This window comes from Puma concolor, chromosome E3 (genome assembly GCF_028749965.1).
Source record: "Puma concolor isolate L17-30 chromosome E3, mPumCon1.1.hap2, whole genome shotgun sequence".
Classification (NCBI taxonomy): domain Eukaryota; kingdom Metazoa; phylum Chordata; class Mammalia; order Carnivora; family Felidae; genus Puma; species Puma concolor.
Window position 1 is genome coordinate 33,955,524 of NC_141682.1, and position 21,508 is coordinate 33,977,031.

The 21,508-nt window shown below is 52.3% G+C and overlaps 1 protein-coding gene and 1 long non-coding RNA gene across 2 annotated transcripts; one reads left to right on the forward strand and one right to left on the reverse strand.

The window, feature by feature from the left end:
* Positions 1 to 459: 459 nt before the first annotated feature.
* Positions 460 to 3,839, reverse strand: LOC147573135 (uncharacterized). The gene is made up of 3 exons (XR_015245247.1): positions 3,466 to 3,839; positions 2,659 to 2,795; positions 460 to 755 (listed from the first exon to the last, which is right to left on the reverse strand). It is a non-coding gene; the product is annotated as an uncharacterized LOC147573135 (long non-coding RNA).
* Positions 3,840 to 6,088: 2,249 nt separating this feature from the next.
* On the forward strand, positions 6,089 to 15,822 carry EMP2 (epithelial membrane protein 2). The gene is made up of 4 exons (XM_025916894.2): positions 6,089 to 6,244; positions 8,590 to 8,680; positions 11,011 to 11,157; positions 12,845 to 15,822. The coding sequence occupies exons 1-4, from the start codon at positions 6,167 to 6,169 to the stop codon at positions 13,030 to 13,032; spliced, it is 504 nt and encodes a 167-aa protein (XP_025772679.1). The 5' UTR covers positions 6,089 to 6,166; the 3' UTR covers positions 13,033 to 15,822.
* The last annotated feature ends 5,686 nt before the right edge of the window (positions 15,823 to 21,508 follow it).

A 21,508-nucleotide genomic window follows, 5' to 3' on the forward strand; every position in this document is an offset into this window, starting at 1 on the left:
GAACTGACTGAGCCACCCAGGTGCCCCTAGAACGTATTTCTTAATCAGACCCTCTCTCATAAGCCCCGTCCTATCCCAGCCGTAGCTAATGGGCCTGTGCAGAGACATGCTGCCTCCCCAGATCCCTCCCGCCTGCTGCAAAGATTGAAGGAAGTCCCACCAAAGGTCAAGGATGCAGGGATGGCTTGACGCTTCCTGAGCCCTGTCACCTGATGTTAACTAGGCTGCCGTGTGATTTCCATCAGGCCCTAACCACGTGAGCGGGCAGGAGGGCAGCAGAAAATGTCCTGGAGCCCAAGGTGGAAAATAGGGGGTTGGAGTCCCAGCTCTGCCCAACTTTGGCAAATCACCTGCAGCCTTTGTGAGCCTCAGTCTTTCATCTGTAAAGTGGGGATAATGATACCTTGCCCCGCCGGCTTCACAGGGCTGACATGAAGGTCCGACACAAGACACGCCGTGTAAACTGCAGCTCGACCTTTAATCATGAAGAATCACGTGGGTGACCCCTCGGCGCACCCTCTCCCCAGGGACCTGCTGGACCTCCTCCCTGTCTTGGGGGCACGCGTGCATTCCTGTGCGCTGTCGCGGTCAGGGGCAAGTTCGCTAGTCCTCCCTGAAGAATGCCCGTCTTTCTTGTCATGTGGCAACAGCAGCTGGCAGAGGGCAGAGGAGGCCGGGGCTGGGAGAGAGGGCCTGGCTGGGTCGAATACCCCACGAGGGACGTCTCACCACGGGCTCGTAACTGTAACAGTGTTCTGCAATAGAAGACTCGGAATGGTAAACATTTGGCGAGAACTAAAGACAACAGACAGAGCCCCCCGAGGGGTGGAAGAGGCAACTAGTAACGCCAAGGAAAAGAAGGGTTCTTCAAGGGAAAAAAAATGCAATCAAAGCACACTGTTTGTCTCTGTAGTTGACAACAGCTACGTGGTCAAAAGGTCAAGGTCGATGATTGGCGTATGGCAAGACTGTATGGAGACGGAGAGAGTGGGCAGGTGGGGGGCGACGGTGGTAAAGAGACTCTCCCCGGACAGGAAGCCGATGTTTACAGTAGATGAATCAGGCGGGGAGGCTCCTGGCTTGACTCGGTCCGTGGAGCCCGAGACTCTTATCTCGGGGCCGGTGAGTTCAAGCCCCCAGGTTGGGTGCAGAGATTACTTAAAAACTAAAATCTTTAAAAAATCCCAAAAAACAAATACAGTAGGTGAATCAGGAAATAGAAGTGTATATGGAAACATGGAACCCTGGGGAAAAACACAGCTGAAGGGGTTAAAAGTGATTGCTTCCGGAGACCGGGAGCAGGGCAGGGCAGAGGCTGTGGTTTTTCATCACACGCCTTTGATCCTATTATCTTTTGTGTGTGTGTGTGTGTGTTTTTCCTTGTCATCACCTGTATTATATAGATCAAAACATATTTTTTGAGAAGTTCTGCAAGTGCTAAGACTTTGATTTCTAGACTGAGACTTGAAAAGCTCACCCGTACAGCCTCCCACCTTTCGGAGCGTCCCGAGCAGTGGCTGGAGAATCCGCCAAAGGGAAGTACGCCGTGGCCTGCCCTCCTGCCTGGTGAAAGCCATGCTGGCACGTGGCAGAGGCTACTGGAAAATGCTTTGTGGACATTGGAAACCTGTCTCCCGTCCTCCCAGGGGTCTCCCACTGAGCTCACAAGGGCACCTGGAGTGGGGGCCAGGACACCCTCCAGACCTGACCTTGCTCCTGCTCCCCTGTGGGATCGGAACAAGTCGTGGCCTCCGTTCCTGGTCTCGGTTCCTGCCTCTGGGCGATCAGGGCTTTGAGTTTTCTGAGAACATTCATAGTTACGCATTTTTAGAGCTACAAATGATAGCAGATAGCTTTCCGTGCACCGGGCACAGCTATAAACAGATAGATAATTAATAGATAGATAGATAGATAGATAGATAATAAACAAGTGAACAAAATGAGGTACCCTGAGGCTGTGAAAGTCCTCGGAAGAAAATGAACCGGGGGACAGGATAGACAGTACCAGAGGGGGCGTAGGTGCTCATCGGGTGATCTGGGAGCTTCTCTGAGGATGGGCTGTGGGAATTGAGACCTAGACAATGCGAGGGAGAGCCAGCTGAGGGCGGAAAGGAGGGTGTCCTCCAGGGAACTCTCCTCCAGAAAAATGAGACCAGGCCAGCCCGGTAGAGCACTGAAGGCCGCAAGAATAGGGAAAGCAAGAGGCATCGGCATTCAGTAGGGCATTTTTTGGAGGGAAAATAAATCTCTGTGAATGGCAAGGATAAATTCGGTGCCACCTTGGGTTTGGTGGGCTGGCCTTCATGCAGCCCCCAGCCCCGGGGGGTTTGTCTGTCCTTCAGTATCTCCAGAGAGGGTGCACGGAGACCCCGTGCCGGGGTGAAAGATGGGTGCGTGTCACGAGGAGAGCACCGCTGGGAAGGGAGGGCCCAGGGGATGCCAGAGGCTGGTCTGTGCTGGCCAGAATTACACTCCCCGGGGAACTAAGGGTGGTAATAAGTCAAAGACGTGGCATCGAGGCTTCTGCGCCCACACGGACTCTGCACAGCTGTGGGTCCAGTAGGTCAACTTTGAAGATGGAGTATGGCACAGCACTAAGTGTCCAGTATGGTCAACTGAGCAAAAAAATTAACAGTAAAATCCACTACCTGCACGTACCCTTTGACGCAGCACCCCCACTTCTAGGACTCCGCGGAGAGCAGCGTAAGGGGGCGCCCGGCTGGCTCAGTTGGTGGAGACTGCACCCCTGCATCTCAGGGTTGTGAGTGCGAGCCCCACGCCGGGTGTAGAGATCGCTTAAAAATAAAATATTAAAAGGAAATAAGTGTAAGGATATCCCTGGGCAGTCCGGCGTGCAATAGCAGGACGTCCGGAAAGGACCTGAATGGCCATCAGCAAGGAACCAGTTGAGCAGACTGGCTTCAGCCACACAGTCCAACACCAGGCGGCCATGCCAACGACGAGGTGGAATCCTGCGCGCCCGAAGAGAATGATTACTGGTGGGGAAACTAGGCTGGAGAATGGGCTCCCGACTCCACACCCGGCTCCCCCTTCGGTGAAGGGAAAGTGGGGCTCGAGGGGAGCAGACACTCCCGCTCCCCTGGGTAGGGAGGAGGTGTGCGGCAGAGCAAAGCACCGCAAAGCGCGCCCTGAGCTCCACCAATCCGGAAGGTGGGCGCTGGATGCCCCCTCCAATCAGGAGCGGAGGAGCGGGTGAGGGGCGGAGCAGGAGACCGGAAGTGTCACCCAGGTGCAACTCCCTCCACACGGAAACCGGAAGAGTGTGGAATAAGTGTTCCCACATAACTATTTCTGGAAGGACACAGAGGAAACTGGGAAGAGGGGTTCCCTGAAGGAGAGGAAGTAGGAGCCCGGCCTCAGAGATAGTGGTAAAGGGACCCTTGACGTAAAGGTGCAGGAGTGAAGGGCCCTTCTTTAAAGGTTTCTGGGATCTCTCCTACTTACAAATGGTTTCTTCCAAAGCCTGTGGTGAGGTCACTTGCCGTGTGTCAGGTCCACAAGTTCTTTTTGTCCCATTTTGCTTTTATGGGAGATCCAGACATCATCGTGGGGGAGCACTAAGTAGGTTGCATTTACTTCTCTATTCCCGAATTTTCCTGGACACCTAACAGTTCAAACCAATCTGTAGCCACCCTTGTTTGCCCCTAGATCTTTGTCTTACACTGGACTCAAGACATTTTGTAAAAACCTAGCGTCTTCTCTGCGGGAGCTCCTTCATAATGTCTGGAATTCCAACCGAACTCACTCACAAGTGTTAAAGCAGTGCCTTCCAGACATTAGGCGTTCTAGAACCACCCTCAGGCTTTTTGCTAACACTGAAGACCTCCCGTCCTTTTATTTACATAATATTTTTCTTAAATGATTCACTTTTGAAACTTCAGATTTGTTTTGGGGCGCCTGGGTGGCTCAGTCAGTTAAGCTTCTGACTCTGGGGATGGGCTCAGGTCACCATCTCACAGCCCATGGGATAAAACCCTGCCTCAGGCTCCATGCTGATGGTGCGGAGCCTGCTTGAGGTTCTCTGTCTCCCTCTCTGCTTCTCTCTCTCTCCCTGTCTCTCAAAATAAACTTTTTTTAAAAAACTTCAAATTTGTTTTAAAAGGATATTTCATATTACTACTGTAAGTAGTGTTACTTATGAAAAGAACCTTTTAAATTCTTAAATTCTGGCTACACTCTATGACCTACCCAAAGTTGTTTGAGACAGGCTAACACCGAACTGGCTCTTTTTCCTTGGTGGACTCAGAAGGATTGGAGTGGGGACTTTCTCACTTCGTGGTTCAGTGTTATTTAATGCCCTATCAATCAACGTATCAACCCAAACCATGCCCTATAGCATTTGAATTCCACACTTCGGAGAAACCAGAGTTAGAGCCTTTCTCCCCTCTTCTGGAAAGTTTTAGTTATGTGTCCATATGCTTTTGTGTCATCTGAACTGGATAATATATTAAGTCCATTATCCCCTGGCATTTATGGCCCTGCCTGATTAGGTTGGCTTTCTGGTAAGGGTCAGAAACACATCTGTTTGGAGGCAGCCTACGATGGCGGCTAAAAATGATGCAGGCGTAAACAAAGGAGTATTTGTCCTTTTAACAGGAATTGGAAGAATTTCTGAGCTGGTTCACGGATTCTTCCGGAGCGATGATGCGCAGAATCGCCGCTGGGACCGCGCAGGCCGAACTCTGGGGCCGCGGCTCCTGGCTCATTGTTAGGGAGTTCTAGGTCTTGGGGAGTCCCCCCGTGTGAGCCCACGAGCCTCTGCCCCCCATGAGGGAATGATGAGTCCCGTGAGTGAGAGAGCATGGTCAGAAAAGATAAGCTCCCGGGGACGAATGCCTTTGGTGCTTTTGAGCAGCTCTCCAGTATCACTTTCATCCACTTGCTACAACCCTAGCTCTTCGGCAAGAGTTCCAATTTCACTTTGCTGTCGCTTCCTATGGCGGAGTATGCAGACTGTCCAGCCAGAGTAAAAAGTTTAGCCTGAGATCTCAGGGGCTTAACATCCAGAGGCTTCTTCGTCAATCACAGTATCTGTCCAGAGCGTGAGGCTTCAAAGAGTGGTGGCTGCACCATCCCTAACACTTCATGGGGGAGGGATGTGGGAGGACGCACACCTCCTCTTCAGCCGGGAAATGCGCGCCAGGGTTGCTTACAGCCCATTGGCCAGAGTTAGTCACAAGGCTCCAACCTAACTGCGAAGGAGGCTGGGAAATGTAGTCCTGTCAGGCCCAGAGGAAAATGAATCCGTCGCAGCTGTCTACCATCCACCATGTTTTCATTTTGTGGTTAGATGTCGTTCACATAGGGATGGATGTTAAGAGGAGGGGTGTTTGGGGATTAATTTTATAAATGGTCAGATCGTTAGGAAATATGTTCGCGTTGGGATCACTTTGGCTCTGTTAAGCACCATTGCTGTGATCATGAATACCTCCAGCTTCCTCCAGACCTCTAGCTTCCTGGGAGCTGTGAGCCTCCCAGGGCATTCCCACCATTGCCTGGTGGGTGGGGGATCAGGGAACAGCATTTTGGCACACATAGAGCCAGTCGTTCCTGCCCCAGCGCCCATAGTGTGCTGCTTTGAAGAGGTGCGTGCTTTTCTGATTAGCGATTTTAACCTGTCCTCACCCGTCTTCCTCCACAAGCGATATTTGGCATTTGGATGCAACACGGATCAGCTCCTCATGCCAGACTTAAGTCTATACAGGGAAGGAAAGATGAGAGAAGAGCTGGGTTGTTTTGTTTTGTTTTGTTTTGTTTTGTTTTAACTTTTTAATGTTTATTTATTTTTGAGAGAGAGAGAGAGAGCACAGGCAGGGGAGGGGCGAAGAGAGAGGGAGACACAGAATCCGAAGCAGGCTCCGGGCTCTGAGCTGTCAGCACAGAGCCTGACGCAGGGCTCAAACTCACAAACCGCGAGATCACGACCTGAGCCGAAGGCAGACACTTAACCTAGTGAGCCAGCCAGGCACCCTGAGAAGAGCTGTTTTTGATTTGCTAAAACCCCCACTAAAAACTGCCTATTTTTTGCTTAATTTTGCTCTGCCATTGACACGTGTATTTCTCTCTCTCTCTCTCGCCCCCTTTAGCATCTCTCTCTTTCTCTGGACTTTAAACGCAACCCCTCGCCCCACCGTGCCCTGTGAAAATGTTGGTGCTCCTGGCTTTCATCATCGTCTTCCACATCACCTCTGCAGCGTTGCTGTTCATCGCCACCATTGACAATGTAAGGTCCCTTTCTTTCCGACCGTCCCAGAGCCCCCGGATCCTACAGTCTGTAGAAGCAGGATTGAGAACTTGCCCAAGGCGATTAGGATACTGGATTGTCCTCCCCCGTGGGACATGCCCCTCTCAGCTCAGGCCTCGGGACTCGGCCAAGTGTGGAGGTTCAGAGCATCTCATGGTTAGGTCTGGGTGCACAGGCACCTGGATCTTCTTGTCCCTGATCCCCCCACATGCCTGGTGTGATGCCTTGGGTGTAGGAAGCTCTTTCCTTGAATTCGCTTGAATTCATCCCTCCTCTGGGTAAATTTCTTAACCTCCACACTGTGCCATTCCGGGGCTGGACCATTCTTTGTTGTGGGGCCGTCCTGTGTCATGTAGGGTACTTAGCAGTATCTTTGGTCTCCACCCACTAGATGCCATTTTGTGACAACCAAAAACGTCCTCGGACATTGCCAAATGTCCCCAGGCAGGCAAAACCACCCTCAGTGGAGGCCCACTGCCCTAGATCCCCCAGGTGACCCATCCCAGGTGATTTCTGCCCCTCCTGCCTCTAACACCTTACAAGTCAGGAACCCTGTTGCTAGACCCCCCCAGTCATGCCTTCCCTGGCAGAGCTCACGCTTGGAACTTTCCTGCTGCCCGTGCTCCCGGAAACACTGAACTCTTACTTCCATATCCAGCCTGCGGCCGTATAGCAGGGATGCATTTGAGAAACCACCCGTCAGTAAAGACTAATGGGTCTCCTAGCAGGAAATGAAGCTTGCTACCAGAGGTCCTCCTGGCCCGCACTTAGCCCCACGGGCCTGGCTTCAATCCTGATCATTTCAAACTCAGAAGCATTTAGAGTCAGAAACACAGCTCAGCAAGCCACGGGTGCGCCTTCCGCGTGGCCACCGATGCTGCCGACATCGAGGACTCCTGTTGATTGATCATCATGTAGGAACATAGATTATCACACCGCCTGCCCCTTAGCGCTCACCCTGGCCAGGTCCTGCGCTAGGCCCTTACACATGCACCCACCCATTTGGTCCTCACCTCAAACCTACGAGACAGGTCCTCTTCTGACACGGTTTTATGATGAGGGAGCTGGGCCTCCGGGCAGTTGGACACCTGTGCTCAGCTCACCTGCAGTCAGTGGCGGGACTGGGATTGGAGCCCTTCCTGACCCTGGATCCTGGAAGGGAGGTGATTGCAGTGATCAGTCTGGGTTCCAGAAGGGTCTCGAGGAGTTGCTCTGCGGGGCCAGGGCAGAGATCACAGTGATGCTGTGGCTTAAAGGGTTTGGGCCTCTGTGACATAAATGGTAGTGAGTGTTCTTTTAGAATCCCCTTTCTCTGTGCTTTGCAACTTCCCCTTTGAGATCCTGAAAGGGTCGCAGACGTCATGAGAGGGATAGACAGACATGAAGGGCAGAAGAGCCCTCAGCCACAGCACCAGCTAGTCCTTTGGGGCACCGTGGGCATTTGTAGTGCCCTGGCACTTACCAAGAAGACACGGACAGGCTTTTTTTGGCCTGTTGGTAAGTCACGGTGTTCATTATGAGTTAGGAATTACTGTTGGCATGTACTGGCACATGGGAGCTCGGTGAATGTTTGATGACTGGACAGATAAGAGAGGGGGGATTCCAGTCTTTGGATGGATAGAAGACAGAAGAAGGGCCCACTGGGGGCGGGGAGCTGTAGAAGGCACAGAGAGGAAGAAAGCATTTGGACTGAAAGCAGAATTTGGCCTGCTCGTCTCCTCCACAACAGCCTTTGCCCCTGGATTTCAGCCTTTCTGGCTGCCCCCTGACGTCGCCCCTATCGTTCGTGTGGATTTGCCACTGTGAGCTCTTGTTATTGCCACATGAGCCTCATTCACTGCTGAAAAGCAGGCCAACAGTACGGACCTCGCTTGGGAGCCTGTCGGACGTGCAGAATCCCAGCCCCACCCCAGAACTCTCAAATCAGAATCTGCAGTTTTCTAATTTTTTTTTAAACCTTTACTTATTTTTTCGAGAGAAAGACAGAGCGTGAGCACAGGAGGGACACAGAGAGAGGGAGACCCAAAATCCGAAGCAGGCTCCAGGCTCTGAGCTGTCAGCACGGAGCCAGACGGGCTGGAACCCATGAACTGTGAGATCATGACCTGAGCCGAAGTCGGACACTCAACCCACTGAGCCACTCAGGCGTCCCCAGAATCTGCATTTTAACTCGATTCCCAGGGGCCCCACATGCACCCTGCAGACTGAGAAGCGCTGGTCCCGTCCCGAATATTTATTTCCCGCTGTGCCTCGCACCTGGGTAGAAGTCAATGCTTTCGTGATTAACCGACCGCCCTCCCCTGTGTTTCTGCTTTGTGTTCCAGGCCTGGTGGGTAGGAGAAGAGTTTTTTGCAGACGTCTGGAGAGTGTGTGTCAACAACACAAATTGTACAGAAATCGATGCCAGCTATAAGGGTGAGTGCGAAGCCGATACAGAAACACTGAGCGAGAAAGGAACGCTCAGGCGGAGGGCTCCCCTGTTCGCTGCTTTCATACCCCCTCCTGCGCTCTTGGGGTACTTGGAAGGGGCTGGCCCAGTGCTCCGTGCAGGCCGGAGACAGGAGGGGTGTGCAGAAACCAGCTAAGCCGCCCCCCCTCCCCGCCCTGGTTCTTGGCCCATCAGAGCTTCTGTTTCTCGCGAGGTGTCAGGCCACTTTTCCCGGTTTGGGCACAGCCACCTTCTCCCCTGTCCTCACAAGGCGGAGAGCAGAGAGCCCAGAGCCCAGCAAGCTGCCGGGTGTCTTCAGGAGGGCATCCTGCTCACGAGGGCTCCGCCCTCACGGCCCGATTCCCTCCTAGAGGTCCCACGTCCGAACGCCATCCCATCGGGGGTTAGGATTTCAATAGAGGAGTTTGGAGGAGGCATAGTCAGCCCACAGCAGCCCCAAATTGCACCATCCCTGGTTCACCCCGAACCGTGAGATCGTGACCTGAGCCGAAGTCAGACGCTCAACCAACTGAGCCACCCAGGTGCCCCTTGGATTTTTATGCTTCATGGAGCTGTAATTTACGAATCAGAAACTGCATACTTCTTAAGGGCTCAGTTCAAAGAGTTTTCCCAATGCTATATACGCCCGTGCAAGAGAGAGAACTTTCCCATCACCCTAGAAAGTTCCCTTGGGCCCCTTTCCACTCGTTTCCCGCCAGCCCCGTCCCGAGGGCAACCACTTCTGACTTGTGTCACTAGAGTTCCCTCTGCCTGTTGGGACTTGATACAAATGGAGTTGTACAGTGTGTATTCGTGGGCGGGGGGCGGGGGGCGGGCTTCTTTCCTCACCGCAAGGAATGGGGTGAGGGCCCGGGTGCTCTGTGGATGGCACTCCTGATGTACAGCCAGGAGGGACCGTGAGCCACTGCTCTAAGCATTTCATTAGATACTTCCAAGTTGGGGCGCCCGGGTGGCTCCGTCAGTTAAGCATCCGACTTCAGCTCAGGCCCTGATCTCACAGTTTATGGGTTCAAGCCCGGCCACGGGCTCTTTGCTGTCGGCATGGAGCCTGCTTGGGTTCCTCTGTCTCCTTCTCTCTCTGCCCTTCCCCGACTTGTTCTTTCTCTCGAAGGAAATAAACTTAAAAAAAAAAAAAGTACTGGGGCGCCTGGGTGGCGCAGTCGGTTAAGCGTCCGGCTTCAGCCAGGTCACGATCTCGCGGTCCGTGAGTTCGAGCCCCACGTCAGGCTCTGGGCTGATGGCTCGGAGCCTGGAGCCTGTTTCCGATTCTGTGTCTCCCTCTCTCTCTGCCCCTCCCCCGTTCATGCTCTGTCTCTCTCTGTCCCAAAAATAAATAAAAACGTTGAAAAAAAAAATTAAAAAAAAAAAAGTACTTACAAATTATGCTTTCCTCCAGTCAGTTTCAGGCAAAATTGGGGAAAAAGAAGAAGGTTTGTCGTTAGGTTTTCCCGTGCAACTTTGGCCACCATCCCCTCACCCGTGTTAGCTGCATCCTGGTGATGACGTTCGGCCCTTAGGCGGGACTCCCTGCTTGCAGCGCCCCCTAAAATCCTTACGTGGATGGATTCCTTCTGCTTGCCCTGCCTGAAGGCGGGGGGCGGGGGGGGAAAGCTGGGAACCACACAGGTGGCTCCAGCCTGTGCCCTTGACCCCTTGTCTACACTGGCAGTGTGCAGCTTCCGCTGTGTCCTTCCGTGCGATGCCCTCCATCCAAGCCCAGCTCTTCTCTCTGCTGGGACTTCCTTCTGCCGAGCCTGGCTCTCCAAGGCTCATCCGAGAACCCTCCCTTCCTCTTCTCCTAAGTAGCGGTCATAAGGCTGATTCCCTTATTGTTAGGGGGTATTCAGTAGTCAGTTCTCAGAGCCCTTTCTGAAGGTCCCTTGGGCCCGTGAGCCCCACGTCCCCAAGAATCCCTCTGGAGGCCTGTAATCCTGGCCCGTGCATCCTGACCTCTCGAACCACAACCTGCCAGGTTGGAACCTGAGGGTTTGTACTTAAAAAACAAATTCCCCAACCACGAGGCGTGCATTTCGGGGCAATACCCAGACCAAGAGGAAAAACACAACAGCTGGTTCTTGCTCCGTTTTCCAGATAAGGACGTCGGGGATCATGTGGTCCAGTGCACAGATGGACGCTGAGGGGGAGGGGATGCCGGGAGGACACCTGGCCGCTCTTGTGCTCGTAGTGTGCAAATGTCCGTTTACCTCCTGTCGTCCTCTCTCGGGAGCTGTCACTGTCACTGTGGCCCCGGGGGGTCTGCGGTCCTCGGTCACGCTCTCTCGCCCTCGCCCCGCAGATTATTCCACGGTGCAGGCGGTCCAGGCCACCATGATCCTGTCCACCATTCTCTGCTGCATCGCCTTCCTGATCTTCGTGCTCCAGCTCTTTCGCCTCAAGCAGGGAGAGAGGTTCGTGTTAACCTCCATCATCCAGCTCATGTCATGTAAGTAGAGCGACGGGCTTCCTGGAATAAGCGCCCCCCTCCCGGGAGCTCCCCTCCCTACTGCACCACGACTAGGAGCCAGGAGCGGCGGCAGGTGAGGTCTTAGAAAGGAGAAGCCGGCCGCCACGCTGCGGCGGAACCTTCTATACGTCAGAGTCTGGGATTTAGTTGGAGGGTCAGGGCAGGCGTCCCCAGGACATGAAGTCTGAGCTGGGATCTGTAGGATAAGTAGGAGTTGGCATCTAGAACGTGCTGTCTTGATACTGAGGGGAGAGGCAAAGGTTCCCCCAGGGAAGATGCCACTAATGTCTGTGTGTGCTGGTGATTCGGTCAGGATGGCTTTTGGCTTCAAGTAAGAGAGAAATCCAATAAACAAGGGCTTCAGCCACAAAGACCTTTTTTTATATGATAAAGAGCTTGAAGGTGGAAGGAGCCATTGTTGGCCTGGCAGCTCAGCAGCATCAAGAGCTTCCACTCGGTTCTTTGATGCTTTTCATCTTCAGAGTGTCAGTGATGACTTCCTCATGGCCCCCAAAAGGCTGCTGCAGCTCCAGACATTCATCCTAACCTCACAGTATCTAAAGCAGTAACAGGGGAAAGTACAGCAACAGAAGACGCATTCTCCTCCCTATCTGTCTCTTTGCAGGGAGTACTATTTTTCACTGAAGGCTTTCTGCGGCCAGAACTGGGGCACATATGGATCCATAAAGTATAGCAAGTAAACAGGAACAGGACTGCTGGGTGGGGGAGGGGAGGGAGAGATGGTTGGCAAACGGTGGTCCACGGGCCAAATCTGGCTCACTGCCTGTTTTTTACTTTTTTAATCTTTTTTTAAATGCTCATTCATTTTTGAGAGAGAAAGAGAGAGTGTGTGAGCGGGGGGAGAGGCAGAGAGAGAGACCCAGAATCTGAAACAGACTCCAGGCCCTGAGCTGTCAGCACAGAGCCCGACGCGGGGCTCGAACTCACGAGCAGCGAGATCATGACCTGAGCCGAAGTCGGCCGCCCAGCCGACTGAGCCACCCAGGCGCCCCTCGCTGCCTGTTTTTATAAATAACATTCTAGGGGCGCCTGGGTGGCTCAGTCGGTTGAGCGGCCGACTTCGGCTCAGGTCACGATCTCGCGGTCCGTGAGTTCGAGCCCCGCATCGGGCTCTGTGCTGACTGCGTGGAGCCTGTTTCGGATTCTGTGTCTCCCTCTCTCTGACCCTCCCCCGTTCATGCTCTGTCTCTCTCTGTCTCAAAAATAAATAAACGTTAAAAAAAATTTTTTTTAAATAACATTCTACTGGAACATAGCCCCGGCCACTCACTTGCACGGTGTGGCTGCATCCACGCTCCAGCGGCCAAGCTGAGTAGTTGCGACAGAGATCGTAAGTGGCATCAGAACCCTAAACTCTTCGCTGTCTGGCTGACACCTGGTTCTGACTCACCCTCCGGGCCATGCCGACGGCCGCCCGAACAAAATCGGGTCCGGCTAGCAGCAAGGGCGAAGTCAAGCGTTCACGGGGTAGGCGGCAATATTCTGTCGCAAAACATTAGCTGTGATCTTTCCAAAAGACCAAAAGTAGCTACTCCCCAGTCATCAAAGCTTACGTGCGTCTTCTTCTCCAGCCGCGGTCCCCGCGGGGGGCTGGTGCACGCCGTGTCAGTGGTCCGTGATCTGTTTATTTGCTTTCTTTGGACAGGCCTGTGCGTCATGATAGCAGCTTCCATTTATACCGACCGGCGTGAAGACATCCACAAGAACAACGCGCAACTGTATTCGCTGACCGCGGACGGCAGATATGGCTACTCCTTCATCCTGGCCTGGGTGGCCTTCGCTTTCACCTTCATCAGCGGCCTCATGTACCTGATACTGAGGAAGCGCAAATAGGACACCCAGAGCTACGTGGCGTTTACTGCAGTACAGAATCCACATTCAGATAACCGTTTTGTATATAATCAATTGTGTGTGTGCGTGTGGTTTTTCTAGCAAACATATCGTTTCCTTTAAAAGCCAAAAAAAAAAAAAAAAAAAAAAAGAGAGAGAGAGAGAAGAGTTTTTGCATTCTTGAGATCAGAGAGAGAATAGACGATGAAGGCTGGAACCCAGAACTCCTGCCCGTCCAAAAGTCGCGAGACGACAAAGCCAAAAATCCAGCCATGCTCAAATCCAAACATGTTCAGTGGGATGTTTCTAGACCGTGGCGATGTGCTGTGATGTGATGTGATGAGAGACCAAGAACGCCAGGTCTCGGGGGACGTCCTCCCCCCCAGGCTGGAGCCTCGCCGAGCACCCCCCTCCCCTCGGCCTCCCCTCCCCATTCTGTCTGTGCTGGTGTTGGAGGTGGGGTGGGGGTGGGGGGTCCGGGTGAGGGATCGAGTCTCCTCAGATGTTTAGCCAAGTTCTATGCGAGAAACAGATGTGTATCCCCTGCTGTTCTGTCTGTATCCAGACCAGAGCCCAATGGTCCTGTGAGGGGCTGGGTCCAGAAAGTTCCACCCACGTTTGCTGACGATGTCAGGTGCTTGCCTTAGGGAAGGTGAACTTTAAGGGGGGTCGGGCTGAGGCTCACCCTAAGGCGGAGAATCTCAGCGTGTGACCCCCGGCAACCTAGTAAGGTGCAGACTGCCGGGGCCCCTCCCTGAACCTACAGAATCAGTGTCTTCAGGGACGGGGCCTGGCAACCTGCATTCCTAACAGGCTCCTCGCGTTGAAGCCGAGGACCACAGCCCCAGGGCCGGGTGAGGCCTCGTCACGAGATGTAAAGATGTTGTGGTGAGGTGCTGGCTGCCACCGGCCTCCATTAGCTCTTGTCTCTTCCACAGCAGCTCACATGTGGGTCATCGTCCCAACTGTGCCCAAGCCAGTGTCCAGACAGCCCGATGGCCTAAAGGTGCTGCCTTCTTCCTCCTGTAAGTAGGAAAGCCTGTCCTGCCTTCCGAGGCCGGCCAGCCTCCGCTAACCCCCATTTCTAGAGCCTCGGTGGGCCCACCCGCCGTTCATTCATTCAGCAGCATAAATCATGGAATGCTTGGTACATGTCAGGCCCAGGGCCCGCCGAGTGGGGACAGTCTTCTCAGGGGCTCAGCGTCCACTGGAAAAGGCAGATTAAAAACTACTTAGGAAAACTAATCACGAACTATGACGAAGGCCGCAGAGAACACAACCCAGGTTCAAGAGAGAGAGGCCCTTGGGTAGGGGGGAGCCTGCTGTATGCCTGCCTATTTTCAAATGCTCCAGGAGGCACTTAGACCGGCAGAAACGTCACTGTGGTCTGCGACACAGAGTGCCTTTGTCGGGCGGTGGTGTCTCATTACACCCCAAGGATACTTTTGTGGAGGGTCCCAGGGTCCCGCCTGCAAAGGCAGCCGTGACAGGCTTCCGGATTGCCGTGGCTCTCGAACATCGGTGTGCACGGTGCCGCCTGGGGAACGTGCTTCGGTAGGGTCCGGGGGACGAGCCCGCCAGGTGCTTCCGAGGCTCTCCTGCAGAAGAGGGCCATGGGGAGTTTGTCTTTGGAGTGAAAGCACAGTGTGTGGCAGGTGACCCCGGGAAGTGCCTCCTGTAAGAAGTTCTTTGCCCCTCACGGTCTGTACCCTCTTGGATTTTGGGCATGCCGCCAGGGACATGTGCCTGGGGCCCCGCGTGGGACCCATCTGCCGTGTCTCCGTGCTGGCACTTTGACCTTCTGCTAAGTGGAGTGATGACTTGTCATAGCCTGGTTCCCGTGGAGCTGGGAAGATGCCCAGGTGTGGTCTTAGGGCCACCACGGATGCCAGTGCAGGATGGGCTTTTCTCTCCGCCCACTCACTCGTTTCTTCGTTCATTTTCAACAGCGCATTAAATGCTTACTATGTGCCGGGCACTGTGTGGGGCTCTCAAAACACAGGGCAGGCAAATTCACTTGAGGTAGGAACTCCCTCCTCGTGGAGAGGCCACCAGCACAGCGACAAAGGGACAGACACGGGGAAAAACTGTCACCTCTTGCTTCCATGGAAAACCCATTGTAAGAGTGTGGGCCATACCTCCCGGGGTTTGCAAGATGCTACATGAGCCTCAAGGAGGAAGGTGGGTCTGCGTGCCCCGGGGCTTTCTACCCAGGTGGCTTTTCTAGAATTTTCTAGCAGCCACAGTGGAAACAAACAAAAGTCTTAGAGCCCCAAATCTGGAAAGCCTGCTCCCCAGGCAGGGTGTGAATTTCCCTCCCCAAATTTGAGGGGTACGTGAGTGTCTGAAACGACCCCGTGGATTTTCCTGGCTTGTCACCCCTCCTGTGGAGCCCGTTTGGTGTCCACATCCGTCTGTGATGCTCCGGTTTTGTGAAACACGAGAGGTGCTTCCTCCCCCGCGTGGTGGGATGTGTGACGTGCATCGGGAAAGGTGGTAGCAGGAGGAAGAAAATGCCCAACCTTCTTCGCCCTAGACAGAACCAGCCCTCACTCGGCGCTTAGGGTCAGTTATTCAAGGACAACCCCAATGAAGAAACTTAGCTGAGACATCCCGGAAGCAACGACTAGGACCAAACACATGACTCGTAACAACTGCATTTGAAGGGAGTGTAGCTTGCGCATTTTAGGACATTTTTATAAAGTACTGTAATTCTTTCGTGGAGGGGCTATGGATGGAGACAGATTAACTTGTTGTGTTATTTGCATTAAAATTCCTTTGGGTCTCTGTGCAGATGAGTTTGGAGGATTGATTTGTTGGTCGGAGTGGATGTATGTGTTCGTCGATGAACGCAGGAAAGTTGGGGGCCTTCTCCCCTCCCCCCCGACACCACCCCCCACATACTCTCTGCTGTAGTTGTGTGCCTGGGTGCATTCGTTCTTCAACAGAGCTCAAATCCTAGTATGCTCTGTACTTGCCGCTAAGGAAGACCTGCCCCCGAGCCTATACATAGACGCACTCAGCACAGTAACTGGAAGATAGGAGTTGTGGCTTCCTTTAAAGTCTGCCTGGACGAGAGATTGACTTGCTAATAGTTGAAAGGCTACTTACTATACAGTAGGTTAGACAGTTCTGTGTATTGAGGGACAGTGGTTTTGGGGGGCAGTGTTACGGAAAGGCTTAGGGGCTGAATTTGAATCTTGGGGACAAAATGGGACTTTAAGGTAGTTAGATCCTTTCTACTTAATGTGTCTTTAGTCTATTTCCTATATTTTATATAATCTGAAACTGTGCATGACAAATAAAGTTTGGAAGCAAACTGCCCAGAACCACAGACTCGAATGTTCCCAACCGTGCCAACCATCTAGCGGAGAAGGCTGCCATTTTGAGTGGCGGGGGCGCCATTTCATTTCCCGGCAAGATAATCCTGGGCAGTGTTTACAGCGAGCCATTGATATCTGACAGTTCACCACAGGACAATTTCCACCACCCCCCCTTTGCCTGCAATGGAATCTGTTTCCCAGAAGAATAACATGCTTCTTCTGGGACCCCGTGCTGGAAGGCCCCACACTTGGTTAGCGATCCGCTCGCTAATGCCATCTTAAAATTCGTAATGATATTTGAGCAAACAGCCCCACTATTTCTGTTTGCAACGGTCCCTGAAAATTATGTAGCCAGTCCTGTTCTCCAATTTGCTTAATAAATGCTTCTGCTTTAAAGGGTTTGGTCAAGGGGCACCTGGGTGGCTCAGTCAGTTAAGTGTCTGACTTCTGCTCAGGTCATGATCTCATGGTTCGTGAGTTCGAGCCCCGCCCCGGGCTCTGTGCCGACAGCTCAGAGCCTGGAGCCTGCTTCGGATTCTGTGACTCTCCCTCTCTTTCTGCCCCTCCCCGATTTGTGTTCTGTCTCTCTCTCTCTCTCAAAATAAACATTAAAAAAAAGTTAAAGGGCTGGATTATGATGAAAGATCTTTTGAGCATACTCTGCTAAAAAATGAAAGTTCAGCCAGAAAGAAAGAAAGAAAGTATAGATACCTTGGCAGATAAGTTGATGGGTAGGTAGGGAGAGACATGGGTGGATCAAAACACAGATGGGAAGATGATAGACGGATAGATTGACAGGCAGATAAAGAGACAGATGATAGATGAAGAGAGAGAGATCTTGAATTTTTACCGAAGGAATGCCAAAAGTAGTAGTAACAATCTATCTGGGGAATCTACATCCCCTTGTCTTGACACGGGCGTTGCAAACTAAAACCTCCAGGGGTTTCTATCTGTATTCTTTGTGCGTCTAGGGTTTTTGTTTGTTGGTTTCGTTTGGTTTTTGGTCCGTGTGGCAGGTAGCTGGTGGTCACCCCAGAGAACTCAGTTTTACGTATGTCTTCCATTTGGAAGAAAGCTTGTCATTCATTCATTCACCAAATTTCTGTGGCCTCCCACGATTTATCCTGGAGAATGCTCATGTGTGCTTCAGAAGAATGTGTATTCTGCTGCTGTTGGAGGGAATGTTCTGGAGATGTCTGTCTGGCCCATTTGGTGTAAAGTGTAGTTCAAATCCAATGTTTCCTTATTGATTTTCTGCCTGGATGATCTACCCATTCCCAAAGGTGGGGCACTGAAATCTACTATTACTGTATTGCTGTCTGTTCTTCCCTTGGGACCTGTTAACATTGCTTTATTTATTTAGGTGCTCCGATCTTGGGTGCATTAATATTTATGACAAAGGACTCAATTCATCACGAGGATATTGTAAATATTTTTTCGCCAAGTATTTGTGTATGTATTATGGCATAAGCATTGTGCTGGTTGCCAGGTACATTATGATAAACTTAGTCCCTGCCCTGGTGTAGACTTAGTCCCAATTAAAAAGAAGGGGGGGGGGTGGTGCCTGGGTGGCTCAGTCGGTTGAGCGTCCGACTTCAGCTCAGGTCATGATCTCAGAGTTCGTGGGTTCGAGCCCCGCGTCGGGCTCTGTGCTGACGGCTCGGAGCCCGGAGCCTGCTTCAGATTCTGTGTCTCCCTCTCTCTGCCCCTCCCCTGCTCAGGCTCTGTCTCTCTCTCAAAAATAAGTACACATTAAAAAACAATTATTTTAAGTGCAAAGAGGAATACTTGACGGTACGTGAAAATTACATGCAATTCGCATTTCAGTGTCCATAAGTAAGGTTTTATTGGAAGCCAGCCATGCCCATTTGTTCAGTTATGGTGCCAGCTGCCTTCACGCTACAGTGACGTCCACACTACAGTGGCACAGTTGTTGCAGAACGTGCCTGGCTCTAGTACTGTCTGGCCCGTTATAGAAAATATACGCCATCCTCTGGTCTGATCAGACAAGAAGGGAACTTCCTCTGCGTCTCTTTTGAGGAACAAGATGAGTTTTCCCGGAGCCCTTTGGCAAACTCCTCCCGATGTCACTGGCCCGAGGATTCCACTTTTCATGCTTCACCCAAACGCTGGCGGGGGGATTAAATTACCACGCTTAGTATTGACCTCTTAGCTGGGGATCACATTCCTTCAGTGAGGGATATACTTATGGACCACACTCTCAGAAAAGAGAAAGGAAGAGGCGAGGAACAGTGTCTGCCCCGGTCCATCCCTTCGCTGCCCAACGTCCATGCACAGCTTCAAAAGACTTGTTAAGATTCATGGGATGTGCTAACCCCTTCCCAAGAGGTACACGCCCTGAAGCCAAAACCAGTTAGTACTTCCAGCTCCAGGGTTGTTTGGTGACTTTATTTATTTGAGAGAGAGAGGGTGCAAATGAGCGAGGGGCAGAGAGAGGGAGAGAGAGAGAAGCGGGGCTCACCCAAAGCCGTGTTTACCAAAGCCGGTCTCATGCTCACCCGACGCGGGGCTCGAACTCACGAGCCACGAGGTCATGAGCTGAGCCCAAGTCAGATGCTTAACCAACTGAGCCACCCAGGCGCCCCTTGGTGACGTTTATCATCCTCTTTATCAGGTCCGCACGTGGCTCCTGTGACTAAAGGCTAAGTCATATACGCCCAACGTACCCAATACGTAATGGGGGAAGACCTGTTCTGTAATAAGTGATGCCCTTTGGAAAATGGATCAGTAGAAGGAGAGTCGATGCCCAGTGACCTAAGGGTCACGGTCCGTTGTGAATACCGAGAACTTCCCTGATGGGGAGCGACATCAGTGGTTGGTCAACCCATGGCCTTTGATTCCACTCAGTGGCACAAGCTGTATCCAAGGCTGTATCCAAGATGGGCAGTGGGGAGGAGGGCCCCTTCCTCCTTCCTGTGGGCATGAGGCCTGGTGTCTCAGAAGAGCCTCGGGCGGGGACAATCACAGATGGGGTTCCTTTGGCCCTGCAAGGCCACACCAGCCAGACATCTTCCCTGGCTCTTGGCTTGTTTCTACACAACACAAATTTTGACAGGAATCCTGGAGCTGGGTGGTTCTGCCTGACGATCTTTCATGAAGTGGGCCTCATCTCTGAGCCTGAGAAGTCCTGTCTCCTGGTCCCATCCCTCAGTCTCTTGAGGCAGTAACTTCAAGCTTTCATAATCCAAGCTACGTCCCTGGTCTTGTCTCTTTGTCTGGTGGAAAAAGCTAGGATCTGGGGTATCTTTTCTCGTCATCTCCTCCATTGCGCTTGGCTTTCCGCCTCCACACCACTGATCCGTAGTTTCGAGCAGGGCTTAACAGACCACTGGCTTGCTGGCCAAAGGCCTGCTTTTTTGTGGCCCAAGAGCTGAGAATGCTTTGTCGTTTTTGGAGAGTTGTAAAAAAAACATGTCAAGAAGTATGTGCAGCAAAGACCTTGTGTGGCCTGGAACACGGAAACGATTTACTGTCTGCCCCTTTGCAGGCAAAGTGTGCCGCTTCCCGGGTTAGACATCGAGTCGTCTGTCACTGCGCATCCCTGAATCAACGGATTCCCCCGTCAGTTTGGATTGCAGGCTTCAGACAGAAAGAATCTCAGGAAAGCCGTGTTTTCTTCCACTCTTGCCATCGGGTGAACCATCTCTGGCTCAAGGCTTTTTCTTTTCTTACGTTTTGTTTATGTTTTACATTTATTTTGAGAAATAGTGGTGGGAGGGAGAGAGGCAGAGAGAAAGGGAGTCCGAATCTCAAGCGGGCTCTGTGCTGCCAGCAGAGAGCCCGATGTGGGGCCCGAACCCAGAAACTCTGAGATCATGATCTGATCTGATCATGATCTGATCATGATCGCTTAACCGACTGAGCCACGCAGGTGCCCCTCGATTGACTTTTTCTTGAAGGAGCTTCTCGACGGCTCTAGGAAGCTGAACACTGTAACAGCCCGAGAGGTTTCGACAACCCTTGCTGGTCCGACAGCATCCACAGGTACATGGTTGGTGTAAAACAGGGTTAAACGTTTGGTCCTGGCCCAGCCCAGTCCACCGCCTGATTTTGCAAACAGGGTAACGCTGGCACACAGCCACGCCCACTGACTTACACATTGTTCGTGCCTGCTTTAACAGGCAGGGATGAGTGGTTGCCAAAGAGACCATACTGACCGCTAAGCCTGAAACAGTTGCTATCTGGCCCTTTACAGAGAAGCTTGCCAAAACCTGGTATAAAGCAAATGTTTTGTGATCACAGTGCACGGGCCACCGCTTTCCAGCCTGGAATGGCGGGGCCTCACTGCCCTCTGCCCTGCCCCCTCCACTGGCCAGTTGCACATTTAGAGTGTTACTTGTAGTGCCCAAATTTAATCCCAGTCAGCGTTCTTAGCTGTAAGCAACGGGGACTCTGGCTGATTTAAACAGAACGGGAGCTCGGTGAAAGCAAACCGGTGAAGCACAGGCTTGGATGTATGCAGTCACATCCCAGTGATTGCCTCCGATTCTTCCATAGAACCGTCTGGTAAGGAAACCACTGCTGTCACCACAAGCTGGTGCTTTGCACCGAGAACTTGACCTTAGGAAGCCCGCTGCTCCACCGGAAAGCATCTATCTGTGCTATCCCTACTCCTTTGGATTCAGAGCCTGGCACGGTGCGTCTGATCGATGGGCGAAGAGTGTGTCAGGTGACCACACCCTCGCCGCAAGGGCAGCTGGGAAACAACAGGCATTTTCAGTATCTATAGTGGGAGGTAAGGTCTGCAAGCCACCAAAACTCAGAAGGAAGGAAATTCCCCAACAAAGGAAGGAAGTTCAAAGGCTGGGCAGTCAAAACCCAAGAGCAAATGCCTGCTACATCCTATCAGGATCCAGTTCCCTATTTATCCACAGCTAAGTTCGTGCTTCCCAGACTTTATTCACCCGTCTCTCCTCGGCCACATGCTCCTTGCTCATTGGCATATACGGCCTGGACTGTTACTTGCTGAACATTTTTCTTTAAAGCAACTAGTTTTTATGTGAATACATTTATTCAAAAGGAAACTCTAAGGTAAGTTGAAAATCACCCCCGGCTGTCCTAAGTGACATAGATATGATTAAATTAAAAACAAGAATGCTGGGGCGCCTGGGTGGCGCAGTCGGTTAAGCGTCCGA

Excerpts from the sequence above, each read along its gene's own strand:
- EMP2 (XM_025916894.2), top strand. The coding sequence starts at position 6,167 with ATGTTGGTGCTCCTGGCTTTCATCATCGTCTTCCACATCACCTCTGCA. Across the intron at positions 6,245-8,589 it reads TCATCGCCACCATTGACAAT|GCCTGGTGGGTAGGAGAAGA; the intron begins GTAAGGTCCCTT and ends TTTGTGTTCCAG. Across the intron at positions 8,681-11,010 it reads AATCGATGCCAGCTATAAGG|ATTATTCCACGGTGCAGGCG; the intron begins GTGAGTGCGAAG and ends CTCGCCCCGCAG.